An 18,497-nucleotide genomic window follows, 5' to 3' on the forward strand; every position below is an offset into this window, starting at 1 on the left:
ACGGTAAGTCACATCACACACGGCAAGTCACATCACACACGGCAAGTCACATCACACACAGTAAGTCACATCACACACGGCAATTCACATTACACACAGCAAGTCACATCACACACGGCAAGTCACATCACACACGGCAAGTCACATCACACACGGTAAGTCACATCACACACGGTAAGTCAGATCACACACAGTAAGTCATACCACACAGCAAGTCACTTCACACACAGCAACTCATACCACACAGCAAGTCACTTCACACAGCAAGTCACATCACACAGCAAGTCACTTCACACACAGTAAGTCATACCACACAGCAAGTCACTTCACACACAGCAACTCATACCACACAGCAAGTCACCTCACACAGCAAGTCACATCACACACAGCAAGTCACATCACACACAGTAAGTCATACCACACAGCAAGTCACTTCACACACAGCAACTCATACCACACAGCAAGTCACTTCACACAGCAAGTCACATCACACAGCAAGTCACTTCACACACAGCAAGTCACATCACACAGCAAGTCACATCACACAGCAAGTCGCATCACACAGCAAGTCACTTCACACAGCAAGTCACATCACACAGCAAGTCACTTCACACACAGCAAGTCACATCACACAGCAAGTCACATCACACAGCAAGGCACATCACACAGCAAGTAATATCACACATCAAGTCGCATCACACACTGTAAGTTGCACCACTTCGGCAAGTGAGTGAGTGAGTTGGGTTTAACGTCGCTTTGAACAGTATTCCTGTTATATCACGGCGTGTCGGCGAAACGTGAGAGGAAAGCCCGAAGTGATGCACGGGTATGGTGCTGACAACCCTAAAATGATGTGGGAAGGCACATCACACACTGCATATAGGTGCACGTGATTGCAACAGTTTTTCGCTCTGCGATGTTAAACGACATTTCTTCATTCGCATCACAAAGATTGTCTTTTCAACATAATGATACAACATGCCGCGTAGATGCCTCACCGTAAGGTTTTCTTGTATTCAATGACGTCTCAACGCAGATCTACCCGTGAAGATCGAATTAGAATTGGTCTTCAGCAATCCATGCTTGTAAGAGGCGACTAACGCGATTGGTTGATACTTGTAATCGTATCCAAATTGCGTCGATCGATGTTCATGATGTCAATGACTGGATTGTCTGGTCCAGATTTGATTATTTACAACCGCCGTCATGCAGCTGGAATATTGTTGAGTGCGGCGTTAAACATCAACCAAATAAACAAGGCAGATCTCGTCATCTCTTGTGGACTAACTGGTAGGCGAGAATTGTAGTCCATGCGGCGGCCGTCTACACAAAACACTCAGCTTCACTACATATCCACCATCTTGCACCACTAGCCGCCATGATCTTGTCTTGGGTTCGAATCCAAGGGGACACACCGATAAAGTGTCCGATTAATTCTGACACGACGTGATATAACTTGAATACCGTTAAACGACGTCAAACCAAACTCACTCACTCACTCAGTCATTAACCACTGTCGACTTATGGAGGTCCGTGCTCAAGGGTCTTTCTTTTCTTTAACTTGTGGAGGCATATTGAATGTATATGCATATGGGTTGCGATGATGGATTTGTTTCAACAGTACGCAGACAATTCGCGTTCGTATTTCCCGTCTTGACTGATCATGCTTTTTCAATATTCTGCGTTAGATGTATGACAGATTTAAGAAAAGATAAGATAAGATTAATCCCTATTGATTCATACTTCTTATCATTTACTGGATATAATTCTATTTCAGAAAGCGATGAGAAGCTTCAGGCTTTCCCTATGTCCTCGCTTCGTCGTGTTGTTAGTGCTGGTGTTTGCACGTGAAGCACGTGCATATACCAGCGGCGCTGGCACTACCGGTTGTGCGAGCCTTACACCCAACCACGGCGCTACCGCACAGACAACGGATTCGCCATTCGTGGTGCTGACGTCGAAGACTACGTACACTGCAGGGGAGACAATCGAAGGTATTTGGCAGTGCGGTCTTCAGGATTCACAATAATGATATTCGGTGTGTCAATTCGTTTGTTTGGTTTTCGATTTCCGGGTGAAGGGAAAGGATGACTCATCTACTCATAGTTGAGAGATTATCTAGAGTGAGTGAGTGAGTGAGTTGGGTTTAACGCCGCTTTTAACAGTATTCCAGTTATATCACGGCGTTTCAGCTTAATGTGGGAGGAAAGCCCGAAGTGATGCAGGTCTCAGACGTTTACCACTTCGGTGAAACCCACGAGCACGGGTATGGTGCTGACAATCCTAGAAACATAATTGGGGCGAACCGGGATTCCAACCCACAATCATAGATTTCTGGCGTGCCCAGATTATCTAGAATATCTCCGGGGTAGATGGGTAGGTGGATTCGGAGGTCCCCTCTAACGCCATCACCCCCGTCTGAATTCCGGGTTATAATAGGTCCCCAGAAGACTATGCTTGTCGTAAGAGGCGACCTAATGGATAGGGTGGTCAGAATCGGTGCCTTGGTTGATTGCGTGTCATTTTACCCCGACTCTCATGATATCAACCACTGGATTGTTTGAGTCAGACTCGGCTTTTTAGAGACCGCCGTCACGGTGCGTTGATTAACTACAAAGAATCAAACAAATCCCATGTTTATGCCACGATCTCATACTCTGCTGGCACCTATAGTTGCTCAGCAATAGCTAATAGCCCTTTTGGGAGCAACCGTTGGCCCCGTAGTTTAGTGACTCGCTCTTCAGAGTGGTTGAAACTAAACTCATCAACTATACAAGGTGCAATGGGATAGCCTTGTGGTTCGATTCCACAAACGAGCAAAACGTGTGAAACCAATTCATGTTTTCTACCGCCATGATGGCGCTGAAATATGGCGTAGAACCTAAATCCCTCACTCACTCAAGCATTGGTTCGGTGTCAGTCTCTCTGCGTGTCTATAGTAACTACCAGTTTAACATCTTTTCCTCGTGGTAGCATTATCTGGTAAAGAGAGAAAATCACGGTAAAACCGGACGGACCATTAACATTAAAATAAGGTGAGGTATCATTTCCACCCAGTGACGCTGGAGGGGCGATGCGGGGAGGAGTTTGGAGGGTTCCTGGTTCAAGCTCGTCGGGCGGACCCCACGGCCAACAACGATGAGCTGATAGGCGAGTTCACATCCATTGACGCTGCAACCACCCAGAAACGCTGCAACAACGGAGATGCTGTAAGTTACGGAAGAATTTAGACGGGCTTGTTTAAATTCGGATTTTCTTTTTCCGCATTGTTGCCCATTATGCTTTTCTTACTACTATTCGATACCTCTCTTCAAAGTCTGTTCAGACAAATCTATTCTGTAACTATTCTAAAACTCAGTCTGGGTACTTTAAAATTCTCATGTTCATACAGCATTCGGAGCAGCATAATTTACTTCTATCTCGAAAAGAACGTAAACGGGAAGTTCCGAATAAAGAATATAATTTCCGCTTCACATCGTGGGGGCTCAGGTTGATTTTTTCCACTCACACTTAAAATTATTCAAATGGAAGGGATGTTGAAATTTTCTCACTATCTACTTATACATAATTCAACTGTACAGACGTAGGTGATTTTAAAACAATTCACGTATTTCTGCGTAAATAGTAACGGATTGCTTTATGGCCCAATTTAGTAGTTCTATGGGACCCTCACGCCGTCAGCGCTGACGCGGGGGATTGGTTTGCCGGGTGGGGGTGGGGTGTGGGGGGTGGGTGTGGGGGGGTGGGGTGGGGTGTGTGTGTGTGTGTGTGTGTGTGTGTGTGTGTGTGTGTGTGTCATGGCAATACGCTCTAAATAAATGAGGTTAAATGTAAATATATACCTTTCAAAAGAAGTTAAAGAACACCCAGTTCGTTCATATGACTATAAGTAATCAGTCATGGCTGATTTTATTGCAAAACACAATCGTATAATTGTGGGTATTCGTTAACTTGTTTTGAGTAGTATATGATGTTACAGTGTGAATGCTGTAATATTGTCGTCCGTAAATATTGCTTTTGGCATTTGATTTTTCGAAATATATTAAAAGTAAAGGATTTTTCCGTTGTAGAGTATGTGCACCTTGGTAATTTATTATAATAAACTAATACATGCGTGTATACAAACTAAACGAGATAGCATTCTGTATCTATATCTAACATATTTATCGACAACAAAATGTTGAAAAATTCTAGGTTTAAAAGGCAAAAAAGCTGTGAGAATTATAAAGATGGGTGGAGAGAGAGAGATATATGTCCCCTCCCGGCCACCATACTTTCTCCTCTCGCGAGAAATGCGAGAAAGCAATATCCCCTCTCGGCCACCATAACAGACAAACAATTCGTCATACAAACGGTCAAATAATCAACAGTTCGGAATAAATACACGTCATTTCGGAATGAACAATTAAATAGAGGTCCTCTATTTTACAGACAGAACGTGGGCTGACACATATCAATAGCAGCCCCAAATCCAGACTGACTTTGCAATGGACGGCTCCTACTCCGGCGACAGGGCACATCATCTTCAGGTGAGAGATAGTTAGTGAGTCAGTGAATGCTGTTTAACGCCATCTTTATCACGGCGGGACCAGGTAAACCATGACCAGCACAAACAGCCACACATACATCTGTGTGCATGTCACCAAACCGTCAAAGTGATTTTTTTATTGCAGCATGTTGTATGATGTTAATGATTATTCCAGAACGACGTTTGTGAAGACTGAACTGGTCTTCTGGGTCGGCGTGACCTCCGCCGTTCTGACTGATGCCACGGCTGGTGCACTTAGCGTCACCGAGGCGTCGCTGATGACGGCGACAATGGCACCTTGCACTTCAACAACAGGAGGGACAACAGTGTCTACGGCGCCTTCGGCGGTGAGTAACCTGTATCACAAATTGTGTTGATTTGCACTGCTCCTTCCCAAATGATGATTTTCAATGCTCATCATCTCATTTCCACACGCTGTTGTGGTCCAAAGTATACATTATGATTACAGTCTTCATCCCCCCAAGGTTAGTGGTTTAAGCGTTCGCTCGTCACGCCGAAGACCCGGGTTCGATTCCTGACATGGGCACAATGTGTGAAGCCCATTTCTGGTGTACCCCGCCGTGATATTGCTGGAATATTGCTAAATGCGGCGTAAAGCCATACTCACTCACTCACTCTTCCCAAGGCAAGGGGGTTAACTGAGAGTAAAATTTCAGTTTCCATCCTTGCCGAACTAGGCTGTTATTATGGAGTTGTATTCTGGCTGGACTAACGAGTTTATGCATAGTCCAATCAAAGTCCAGTTCGTAAACAACATGAATTTCAACGTGCCGATTTCGGTCGACTGCAGGATTTGCAAAGGATGTGCACCGTCAACTGTGCGTCGACAGATTTTTCAAATATTTTCATGTTTTAAATCAAAGTCGTAAATTATGTGATTTGATGCACGTCGCGAGGTAAGACCCGTTTTATTACAATATAAATCTTCATTATCGATCAGATAGTCTTGACTGGGCGCCGCCATTTTGTTTGAAGTTGAAGCAAAGGGACATAACTCATAATAGCCACGGACGACGCTACGATCGAGCCCAGAATTTCCAAGGGTGGAAACTGGACTTTTAGAGTCAGTTAATTCCCCTTGCCTCGGGAAGATGTGCAGTTCTATTTGCACTGTGTGTTTTACATTCTAACAGCAGTCGTGGCAAATCCTGTCGCTAGTTTGAAGTAGCATCCCGATTTCCTGGCCTCTGAGAATTTCGCTGATTATATTTACAAAATATTTACAGAATTAAGAAATATACAACGAGGGGTGTGTGTGTGTGTGTGTGTGTGTGTGTGTGTGTGTGTGCGTGCGCGCGTGTGTGTGTGTGCGTGTGTGCGTGTGTGCGTGTGTGCTTATTATTTTTCTGCGTGAAAGAAATCACGCTTCGTTCTTCACTGTTCTTTATGGTATAGCTATCTTATATTTTCGAATAAATGGTGGGGCTCTTTTTATTATCGGTCCCTAACGTTTCATGAGTTAACAAAATACACACACCCTGCCTGGTAACTGTTGGTTTCGTGTAAGTCAAAACGTTATCTTCATTCTTGTTGCTTTTTCCTGCGTCACGCCGAAGGCCTGGGTTCGATTCCCACATGGGTACAATGTGTGAAGCCCTTTTCTGGCGTCCCCGTCGTGATATTGTTGGACTATTGCTAAAAGCGGCGTAAAACCATACTCACTCACTCACTCACTCACTCTTGTTGCTTACAGGGCATTTCACGTGACCCCGAATGTGGAAAGACAAAAGGATGCTTCGACAATTGCGACACTGGCTGCACGTTCTCGGTCACATGGTCTACGGAGGGGAGCAACATCCGGTTCCAGTACAAGTCTCTCTCATCCGGGAACTCGTACTTTGCTATTGGATTCTCCGGGGACACGTCTATGGTACGTGTACTGCATTATGTTTGTCTGTTGTTTAACGCCGCACTCAGCAATACTCCAGCTATAAAACGGTGGTCTGTAAATAATCGAGCCTAGAACAGACAATCCAGTGATTGACATCATGAGCATCGATCCATGCTATTGGGATACGATGACGTGCATCAACCAAATCAGCGCGCCTGACTACCCGATCTCGTTAGCCGCCTCTTACGACAAGTATAGTGGCCTTTTACAGCAAGCATAGGTTGCTGAAGACCTATTCTCTGCATGTGTTTCAGTCATAAAAGTGTTTAGATCGCTTTGGCAGATTTGCATTAGAAAACATATATTTTTGTTGTCCCATGTTTATATATATCGGTACAAAACATTTTTTACGACCGCAAAGAGTATCAACACCTAAAACAACCCTAAATTTTTATGCGCTGATCGTGACGTCACTGATTTGTGTGCACGCATAATTCACCTATTTTTATTTTTCCATCACGAAGACCGCCTCCGTGGTCTAGTGGTAGAGCGTCTGCCGGGAGAGCGGAAAGTTGGGGGTTCGATCCCCGGCCGCGTCATATAAAAATACGTTAAAAGTTTGTACTTGTACTTGTTACCCTGTCTGGGACAAGGCATCAAGGTGCTAAAAAAGGTCTTTTCTGTGTGGGGTATTCCTGTTAAACTGCGGCATGGTATCTCAGTGGGTTAGAACTATAAACTCGGCATAAGTCCGGACTAGTACAAGCAGACACACGCACGCACGCACGCACGCACGCACACACACACACACACACGTGCAAGCAAGTCGCTATATAAGTGCAATAATCTTGGACGCGACGTTAAACCCCATTTCACCCCACCCGCTACATCATGAACTTGTGTTTTCCCAACTTAAACAAAATTCACATACAAGTTTATGCTTCCCATACATTTCAATATATTTCTGTGGTACTTTGCTTTCATTTTAGTATTTGTTTATGTCGCAGGGAGGTGATAGCGTCACCGAGTGCGTCGTCTTTGGCGGAGTGGTCAGGGCGTTCCAGTCTTTCAACGCCGGCTACTCTAATTCAAGACTGGCCATTGTATGTTTTTTGAGATAAGCGTACATGTACATAAACAAAGTCAGTAAAGAGACAACCAAACGCAAATTTATGATCTGATTGTAACAGATACCCTATTTTAGTTGACGGTGTTTGGTAAAGACATGTATGTCGTTGATAAAAGAGTTTCGTATTTGAAAAAGATTAATATGAAAGTAACATCCGATAATATAACACGGATTGGAATACTGGATGATCTATTTGCTTGAAGAGCGAAGGCTGACACAATTTTTATTTAAAGATAAAAGCGTGCATCTAAACTGTCTGTAGGGTTCGTATAATTATAATTAGAGTATAGGTAAGGATTTCCCTATTGATTCAAAACCATGTAAAAATTAATAATATATGATGGGTATATTTCTAACAACAATATTTTCAAGTATCGCGTGAACTGTCGCACCATGGGCTTATAGATAGAGCGGTTGTCCAGAGCGGAAGGTCGGTGTTTCATACCAAAAAGCGTTCAGATGGTACTTGTTGTTACCCTGTCTGGGGCTCAGCATTAAGGGCATAAAACAACGACTGGTCGGCTCGGAGTCAGTATACTGTGTCTGATTTGTGAATCCATGCACGTCACTATGTAAAATCTTGAACGGGACGTTAAGCCCCATTTTATCTCACCTTCGTGCCTAGAGTGATGTATATATTTCAGCCCGAGGATGGCATCAGCGACGTCTCTGGCTCCGTCAACAACGGCGTGTTTGACTGCACCTTCCTTCGGGAGACGGGGGGTACATCAGACCCTAACTCCTTCAACCTGACGCAGGATTTTTACCTGTTGGCAGCACAAGGCATGGCCAGTGCCGGTACGTCACCACACCCCTATCCCTCCCTCAGTCTGTTCGACCCGTGAACTTCCGGGGTAGAATAGGTCTTCAGCAACCCATGCCTGCCGTAAAGGGTGACTATGCTTGTCGTAAAAGGCGACTAACGGGATCGGGTGGTCAGGCTCGCTGACTTGGTTGATACATGTCAATGATCCAAATTGCGTGGATCGATGCTCATGATATCAATCACTGGATTGTCTGGTCCAGACTCTATTATTTACAGACCGCCGTCATATAGCTGGAATATTGCTGAGTGCGGCGTTAACCAACCAACCAACCAACCAACTCTTTTCACCGAGTAACAACTGCAGTACCAATGACAATCATCAGTATTGAGTAAACGTAGATCTAGTGGACACAATGGCTACCAGGTATGATTTAATACTAGCATGGTGACCACGAGACAGATAGATTGTCTATATTTTCTTAAATAAGTTGGAGGCATTGGTGGCCCAGTTGACTGAAAGCGCTGCAATTAGCTGTGAAGAGTTTCGTCCCTTAAACAGGCATGTCAAAAGCCTGTATGGTTGTGGTTTCGATACGCCAGATTATGTTTCTAGGTTTATCACCATACCTGTGCTCGCTGGGGTCACCAAAGTGATGAACGTCTGAGACCTGCATCACTTCGGGCTTTCCTCCCACATTAAACTGACACGCCGTGATATAACTTAAATACTGTTCAAAGTGGTGCTGACCCCAACTCACTCACGCACTCACTCACCCCTCCGTAGAGACGTGCGAACAATCTAACTACGATGAAAGGATATAAGCCTCGTTGAACAGGTGCATCGGGTGTGATACCGATATATATATATTGCAAGTAATGTTTCTTTCCAGGCTTTGCAAAAAGCAAACATGGTTCCCTTCCAACGATATCGGCTGCTGTGATTGACCTTCAGGAGACCTCTATCAGTGGGGCGGTAACCCTTGAGTTTGTTCTCGTTAAGGCTCATGGTGAGTTATACCTCCAGAAAAACTGCCGTTACCATGGTTTCTGAAAATGTAAATATCATATTATTTAACTTTTTAAATTTGAGATTAATTCAAGCAATCATTTTTTTTCAACGGAACTACCTTTCATGAAGATTGTGAGTCTCCTTGTCTGTGACAGAGAAACCGGCATGAATATTTTCAATGATGTAATATTTACAGGAAGTCTGATGTCCGTCGCCTGGCTACTTCTGGCCAGCGTAGGGATGGTCATTGCAAGGTTCTATAAGCTCATGTGGCCGGATACGACCGTCGGTGGAGCCAACATATGGTTTCAGGTAAAATGCCTACAGGAATTCTTGTTTAGAACCTGGCTTTGTTTCCGTTTTCAGACATTTAACCATTTGTTTTAAATTCAAATATTGATACGACCTACTCAATGCAATACGAGTACGTTAATGCAATTTGGGATTTTTGTTGAGACTACATATAATTTCGGTCAGTACTTCAAAACAAACTTTTTGTCTCAAAAAAGAGGATAATAACAAGTAGTTAGTTCAGATTGACCAAGTTTCAATTTTTTAAAGGTTGTTACGAACATGTTATTTTATTATGTAGAGTTCACACAATCGTGTCAAGGAACTATAGTAAACCTGTACGTGAGTAAGCACGGAAGGCTCTGGTTCGTCCCTATCCATTAAACACTCCATGGCTGTGTAACCAGTAACCAAGATTATTGTAGGCAAGATGCACGAACATGAAAATACGCATGACAACTGTATGAGGACTTAGCAAATATCGTTGTCAGTGCTATCATTGACGTAAATGCTCGTGTTACTAATCAAATAGGGGGCACGTGTGGCCCAGTCGTCTGAGGCGCCGCGATTCGCTGTGCTGAGTTGCGTCCCTTGGGCACGCCGCGATATAACTGGAATACTGTTAAAAGCAGCGTTAAACCGAACTCAGTCACTACTAATCAAATAAAAGTATGTCAGAGAATGGGCATCATAAAAGACTGGAGAACAATACAATTAGTCTGTCATACAGACCCTAAGACAAATATATCCAAGACAGCCCATGCAAGTCTATAATGTTTGGCAAGTCTAGATTACTACAGTATCTGAAAATGAAGAAAGTCTCTGGATTCCTTTTTATTATATTTTATAACTATAATTTAACAACTGTTCTTTTTCTGTAAAATATGTTTATTTCAGAGACTAGATGTAAGTCTACAATTCACTGATGCAAGAATCTTGACGAACATATTAACCTTCTCTTCTTCGTCGCATCAACTCCCTCCCCTATAGTCACATGACCGCCTCCGTGGTCTAGTGGTAGAGCGTCCACTCGGAAAGCGGAAGGTCCGGGGTGCGATTCTCGGCCGCCTCGTACTAAAAGACGTTAAAAGATGGTACTTGTTGTTACCTGTCAGGCGCTCAGCATTAAGGGGTTAGAGCAAGGACTGGTCGGCTCGGAGTCAGTATACTGTGTCTGAGTGGGGTATTCATGTTAAACTGCGGCATGGTATCTCAGTGGGCTAGCACTATACAAGTACCGGCCTAGTACAAGTAGCCACACACACACACACACACACACACACACACACACACACACACGCACGTGCATGCATGTCGCTATATAAGTGCAATAATCTTGGACGCGACGTTAAACCCAATTTCACCTCACCTCACCCTATACTCACACGTACGCGTGAGCGTTGTCAAGTAGGAGATTCTCGTGTGATACAGTTGTTGAAGCACTCACGGCAACTTCCCGCATTGCGGTTCTTGGTTGCCCCAAAGTTGCCATGGTTATTCTATACGCCAACGCAGAAATGTGCAGGTTGTGATAGCATTGTCAAAGAATCAGATCAGTATCACCTGCAATTGTATTATCTAATTTCCATTCTGGGGGATGTTTTCCGTGGTGTCGATTAAGTAATTGGACAGGTCTAACCATTAGCATTAAGGTGTGTAAACATGAATGCGAACACCCGATTGTAATAATCTGGCATTCACACGGTACGAACTACAGACAAAAATACATAGAAAAGGCAGGGACCTAAAACACAAGGTGTGATAAGGGCCTTTTTGGCCCCGAGATATGCATAATTTAAAAAATGAAGAAACCCTATAATTAAGAAAGTTAATTCACCTGTTCGTATGAGTGAGAATTAGACTTTTTGTTCTTTTCATGTTTTGGACTAACTTTAAATGCATAGGTAGGGCTAATGACTGGTTTTATAGGTATTCTGGAAGTGTTTTTTTTCTTCTAATATTTTAACATGAACATGTCTTTACGCAACTGGGCGGTGGGATAGTCTAGTGGTTAAAGCTTTCGCTCGTGACGCCCAAAGCCCGGGTTCCATTCCCCACATGGGCACAATGTGTGAAGCCCATTTCTGGTGGCCCCCGCCCTGATATTGCTGGATTATCGCTAAAGGCGACGTAAAACCATACTCGCTCAATCACTCACTTTAAGTAGATGCTTGCCTATGCCCGAGACATATAAAGAGATGTCATCAGCCTCACTGCTCAGTCACGTCTGATGATCATGCGAATCATGATTGGTTTAAATATGCCCCTTGGTTAGCTGCGGTTATAACGATGATGATGATGATGATGATGATGACGATGACGACGATGATGATATTCACCATTTCTTCACAGGTTCACCGTGCTTGCATGACCGGCACCCTGCTGTTTACAGTCATCGCTTTCATACTGATCTTTGTGGAGGTGGAAGGTTACACCAAGGTACCCGTGTGACAATACTACGGAAGCCTTTGAGGGACATTTGTCTTTTTTAATTATGCGAACATGAAATTGAAAGATGTCATGTTGAAATTTCAAGAAACTAAGTTGAAATTTTAAGATAATGATCTTGAAATTTCAAAAAGATTGGTTGAAATTTCAAGATATTAACTTGAAATTTCAACATGTCATCTTGAAATTTCATGTTAGTATAATTAAAAAACCCAAATGGCCCTCAAAGGCAGCCGTACAATACTTCTACCAACAATATCATATTTTGTTTATTCTATAAACAGTAAAGTACTGCCAACGGCACAATCACGATATTGTTTCTTTTGACTAATAAACAATAAAATATAAACGCAATATATGGAATTAAAACCACAGAGACTGTATTACTGCTTACTTCGCATGTTGCTGTGTGGGTCGGTGGTCGTAAAAATAAGGAAAATAAAACAAAATCCTTCCCATATGGATCTATTGTTTAAAGTTTTCTTATCGCTGAAATTTGGGAAGAAAGCGATCTTTTGTTCCATCTCTGTGGAATCTAAACAATGTAATAAGAAAACAAACGCCTAATCGTTCGATGCAATATACCCGCTTTATTCACAGGCTGAAGAACCTGGACAGAAAGCGCATCCTATACTTGGTATAGTAGCCACAATATTGGTCGTGTTAAATGTAAGTATATTCACAAAAGATAATATAGGATAATATGAAGATAATATATGCTGTGATATAGCTGATTAACAGATTAACTAATGAAGTTATTACACGTAGAGGTAGAGGATGAATACCATGTCTTACTTACATGAAAAACGTATTCCCATTTAAGGTATAAATTTCTCCCCATGTTGCAAGGTACTTTTAAAGACCACCTGTTAATGATAAATCTGCTAAACTCTGAAAATCCTGATATGATCCATGCTGTTTCTGTATTCTTAAGACATGTCTTTAAAATGAGGAATGTGTAACTTGATTTAAAATCTGATCATGTACATCACGTGACAATGTTAATATCCAATCTGCATTGTACTATGGGCCTTGATGCCTAAAATACTGAATAAACTGTCTGTCTGTCTGTTATTACACGGGATCTAAGTGGTCAAACAATTCGCTAAGTAGAGTCGGAAGCCCACGCTCAACCAGATTACGACCTTCAGTTTCACAGAATCAAAATCTTACCAGGACCCTCCCTATCGAGGCAAGGGAGTTAACTGATCATCAAAGTCCACTTTTGCAGTTAATTAACTCCCTTGCCTCCGGAAGATGGGATACTGTGGTTGTGTTTTCATAGTTATATCCTTTACGGTCCTTAATTGTTCTGCTAAAACTGGTAAAAATCTACGAGATCTCAACATGGTGGATCACAGCCTGGTCCCCGTGGTATCTGATCAGTGTAGCGTCTGCGCAGCATACCCAGGGAACCAGGCTGGGTGGATCAGCCCAGTGGTTAAGGAGTTCTTGCACATGAATGTCGGATTCTGATTGGCTTAGAACCATTGCCTTATTTTCAACTTGTAAGGTACATTTCTAACGTTCCCTGTTAGCATTTGATTTTCAACATACCAACCGCAATTTTGTATCTCGAATGGTTATGTGAGACCCCATTTTCTCCGGATATGTACCGAATGAAATAGATCCAGGGGGGATAACTCTAGTTTGTTTTCTGTCGTCTGTTATAAATGCTTAACTGTGGTATCCTTTCCGATTCGGACCAAAACATGCATAAAATATACCTGCAAAATATTTAAGGGCACGGTATGATAAACTCGTTGTCAACCGGTATCCCGGGCGACATGGTTTGATCTATTCTTTATTATTCCCCGCCTAGAAGTGGAAGGGGATATAGGAAGGGATGCTGTCACGTCACGTTTTATTTCCGGAGCAGAACATAAAAACCATGGGAGATATCCTAATCAAACTTGGCACACAGATAGGTCTAGTGGTGAACTGGTGCCTTTTGATAGATTATTGAAAAATATATTTTTCGAGTTTCCATGGCAACGAATTTGACTTAGACTGAAAATGGCGGTAGTGTTCCTTTCCGGAGCAGATCTTGAAAACTGTACAATATTTCTTCACCAAACCTGGCACAATACGGTAGGCATAACAATATAAATACATATTTTCAGCCCATTATGGCGTTATTGAGACCCGGAACAAAATCAGAAAGAAGAGTTTATTTCAACTGGGCTCATTTCCTGGTCGGTAAAGGAGCGTTCCTTGTTGCAGGTTTGTGAAACTTTTTACAGTAACCATATATGATGAGGTTTAATAAACCACCTATAAACTGGATTTCCTGGGGATTCAGGGGAAAATAGGCCCCCAGTATCCCATGCTTGTCTCCCTGTAAGTATTCCGTGAATAATAGGTCTCTAGTATCTCAAGCTTGTCTCCTTGTGGGGATTCCGGGGGAAGGATGGGTCCCCAGTGCCTCATGTTTGTTGAAGGACCCAGTGGTCACAATGCGTGACCGGTCTATGTGCCATCATGACCCAGTGAATCACAGAAGTACTCAGGTCTTCATTCAGAGAGGTATCGGATCGGAGTTTGTTTGTTTGTTTGTTGTTTAACACCGCACTCAGCAATATTTCAGCTATATGACGGCGGTCTGAAATAATCGAGTCTGGACCAGACAATCCAGTGATTGACATCATGAGCATCGATCCACGCAATTGGGACGGATGACATGCATCAACCAAGTCAGCGAGCCTGACCACCCAATCCCGTTAGTCGCCTCTTACGACAAGCACAGCCGCCGTTGGGATACGATGACATGCATCAGCCAAGTCAATGAGCCTGACTACCTGAGCTTCTTACGACAAGCATAGTCGCCTTTTACGACAAGCATGGGATGCTGAAGACCTATTCGTCACGGGTCTCGGATCGGAGTAAAAGATCTGATTGTTATGAGATTGCGCATTGTGCCCAGATTACTTGGCGTTAGCAAGCGACTTATACAAATATATTAGTCACGCGCTGTAATGACGCCCTCCTGAAATAGACCGGTTCATGGCTGTATGACCAATGCGTCCCCTTAAAGGGAGTAGATGACCGGTTCGATGTTGTTACATAACGCCCGATATCTTTGCACTAGATGTGGTAATATATACCATGCCTTGAAATTAAATAGAACTAAACCTCTGAACGTGAATATCTACTTTTTTACCACTTACATTGAATTAAAACTAGAATAAACATTCACTGGTCGTCATGGAAACAACAATGCGGTAAAAGTTAAAGCCAACCGTGACCACTCGTTTCTTTTCGAGAAAAGCCGAAGCTGATTACGGAAAGGAACGATTTCTTGCAACACTCGGTACAAGCCGAATGCCCTTACCCACCTGAACTAGAAATAAAGGAGACCAGTGAGAACGTCTCATCTGTTTCACATTTAGATCTATGCGATAACACGAAACACTCTCCACAACCTTCCAATAGTCAACTTACCCTTAATGCCGAAAAATATTCCTGCAGCTCCAGCCCTTGAACAATTGCCTTGTCTTCGCATGTGTTTGTGACGGGAGAAACTGGTCGGGCAGGGTACGCTCACCTTTTCGCGAACGGGCGTCACCGCTATTGGATTGTGATTCATAAACACATGCTTACGGTACAGTCATAATCGACTGTTTTTAGCAGAGATTTCTGATGAATGTAAAAGGATTTTGCCGCTTTTATTTTTTTTACCTCATAGAGGTACCAGTCGTTGCAAGTTTGCAAAACTAACCCAGAGCCGTCAAAACTGTCAAACGACTTTTTTTCTTCAGGAGTGGCGATATTGTTTGGTATGAGGATGCCGAAGGCCAGTGCCCCCAACTACATGCCCTTCATCGTCGCTGGCTACCTCGGCTGGCATCTGCTCGTCGAGGGAGGTCTGGAGATCATTAGGTGCCTTTCCACAAACAAGGGTCAGTTTCTTTAATATATACTTCAAGAAGAATCGAGGACAGGTGTAGTTGGTTGGTTGGTTTGTTGTTTAACGCCACTCAGCAATATTACAGCTATATGACGGCGGTCTGTAAATAATCGAGTCTTGACCAGACAATCCAGTGATTGATATCATGAGCATCAATCCACGCATTTGGGATCGATGACATGCATCAACCAAGTCAGCGAGCCTGACCACCCGATCCCGTTAGTCGCCTTTTACGACAAGCATAGAAGACAGGTGTAAATAAAATACTACACTGTATTACTTTTAATACTTATTACTAATTTTAATACTTATTATACTGATAATACTTAGGTATAACATAGATCTGACATTGTAATTTAAAGTTTACACTCAAGGAACCACACCTTCACCCTAGACTGTCCAGTGTCCTCAGGTATCCAACCTATTATATTTCTATTCTAGTACGGCAATGCCTGGATCCATTCGCCATCACAGAGACTCGTGTACATCCGGGTTAGAATAGGTTTTCAAGCAACTCATGCTTGTGGAAAGAAGCGACTAACGGGATCGGGTGGTCAGGCTCGCTGACTTAATTGATACGTGTCATTGTATCCCAATTGCGTGGATCGATGCTGATTGTGTCAATCACTAGACTGTCTGGTCCGGACGCGATTATTTACAGACTGCCATCATAGAGCTGTAATATTGCCGAGTGCGGCGTTAAACAACAAACAAACATGATGTCAGTCACTGGATTGTCTGGTCCAATCAAGGTTATTTACAGACCGCAATCAGATAGCTGGAATTTTGCTCAGTGCGGCGTTAAACAGCCAACCAACCAAACCAACCCTTTTTTTAGTCTGATTCGAATGACACGACGGTGGCAACCCACCAATCAATGACACTCATGTACGAGAGACATTCTGTGTGGCGTTCCTGATAAGGGAAAGTGACATTGCCTCTCAAACGAAACTAATGAATCATGTATCGTGAAAGACTGGAGAGATAATACTATGGATGATGGAGCATGCTACGATATAGACTTACATCTTGGTCGAGTGAACCTTCCTTTTCCTTATAACCAATAACTATGGTTTTCTTTCTGTAGATGTAGCCCGTTTTGGGACAGTTTTGGTTTCTGTAGAATCTGATCTTGGTTCGATGTGTATCGCTTGTCGTCTTCAGGCTACCAGTTGCTGGCAAATTGTCCATCTGATCCGTGTGATCAGAGTATGTGTTGCTCCATGGGGCTTAGTTAGCATGCCGTCGGACTAACCTTCCATCTTTTAGGAAACCGAATAGCCAGATATCTGAAACGTTAATAGTCGATACAACCAAAGTTTCACTATTCGTATATACATTCAAAAGCTGCCATATAGTGAGTCACATATCGACCTCTCCTGTAAGTAAGATGGGGAAAGTAAGATTCAACATCGATTATACGATTTTCCCAGCATTTAGATAGTTGACCCAAAGCATGTGTCACCCAGCAATGGGGAGCATGGCGACCTCCCGCAGCATTACACATACTGAATGTTTCTTTGACAGGGAACCAACGGGTGAACAACATCGATCAGGCGATGCCTCAAGAGGCCAGCTCAAAGCCACAGGTGATCTGGGGCTATTGATATTATCTTGTGTCTATGCCTTTGATGATGTCATCCGGAGATGTGTTAATAATAATAATAATAATAATGATGATGATAACAATAAGAAATGATGATGATGATGATAACAGCCACAATAATAAATGATGATGACGACAATAATAATATATGATGATGACGACGATGATGATAACGACCACAATAATAAATGATGATGACGACAATAATAATAGATGATGATGATGATGATGATAACCACAATAATAAATGATGATGACGACAATAATGACAGATGATGATAACCACAATAATAAATGATGATGACGACAATAATAATAGATGATGATGATGAAATAAATAGTTTGCTGTATCCCCTAATAATGTGAATGTCTTTTTCAGTATGCGTCGCTGATGCTTTTCATCCTGTGTGCACACATCTGTGTGGCAGTTGCCTTCGCCTGTACAGTGGTGTGGCTGCTGGCGGCGGTGTGAAGACACAGATGAGGCCGAGAAGACATTTGTGCCTTGGACTGAGCATCATACTCACACATAAAGTGCTTAATATACTGTTAAACCTCGACTCGAAGTCATAACCAACATATCGACTTATCCGTTGTTCGGGACAAGCGGAGTGCCTTAACAGTGTTAAGCCATACAAACAAACAAAAACGAAAAGTTCAGCATAAGCTTAATCGGAAAATATGATGCGAGAAGATTTTTATTATATTAACTGATATTATGGTAACTGACTTCATGATGTACATTTAAAATTTTGTTCTATACTCTACTTCTATGTAAATAAATGTAACATATTATTTTAGATGTTGACTTAAATTGTTACATTGATGTGAATTTATGAATACGTATGAATACTAGGGAAGGGGTGCAATGTTTGGAGATCTCTAACAAGAAAGTCAACGCCCCTCACCCCACCCCCTCACCCCACCCCCGTTTGATACTAAACATTAAACATAATAAACG

The 18,497-nt window shown here is 42.7% G+C and overlaps 1 protein-coding gene across 1 annotated transcript; it reads left to right on the top strand.

Annotated features, from left to right (window-relative positions):
- The first annotated feature begins 1,783 nt into the window (after positions 1-1,783).
- LOC139453048 (putative ferric-chelate reductase 1) lies at positions 1,784-18,407 on the top strand. Its single transcript, XM_071234672.1, has 16 exons — positions 1,784-1,994; positions 3,058-3,209; positions 4,432-4,529; positions 4,704-4,875; positions 5,028-5,036; positions 6,243-6,419; positions 7,388-7,483; positions 8,154-8,307; positions 9,166-9,282; positions 9,481-9,596; positions 11,928-12,014; positions 12,624-12,692; positions 14,147-14,246; positions 15,782-15,922; positions 17,458-17,519; positions 17,916-18,407. Exons 1-16 carry the CDS (start codon positions 1,784-1,786, stop codon positions 18,006-18,008), a joined length of 1,854 nt encoding a protein of 617 aa, XP_071090773.1. The 3' UTR covers positions 18,009-18,407.
- The last annotated feature ends 90 nt before the right edge of the window (positions 18,408-18,497 follow it).

Source organism: Haliotis cracherodii, unplaced genomic scaffold (genome assembly GCF_022045235.1).
Source record: "Haliotis cracherodii isolate W230 unplaced genomic scaffold, xgHalCrac1.p SCAF_9, whole genome shotgun sequence".
In the NCBI taxonomy this organism is placed as follows: Eukaryota; Metazoa; Mollusca; class Gastropoda; order Lepetellida; family Haliotidae; genus Haliotis; species Haliotis cracherodii.

Coding starts and splice junctions, on each gene's coding strand:
- LOC139453048 (XM_071234672.1), top strand. CDS start 1,784: ATGAGAAGCTTCAGGCTTTCCCTATGTCCTCGCTTCGTCGTGTTGTTA. Junction 8,308..9,165: donor ACAAGGCATGGCCAGTGCCG/GTACGTCACCAC, acceptor GTTTCTTTCCAG/GCTTTGCAAAAAGCAAACAT. Junction 9,283..9,480: donor TGTTCTCGTTAAGGCTCATG/GTGAGTTATACC, acceptor TAATATTTACAG/GAAGTCTGATGTCCGTCGCC.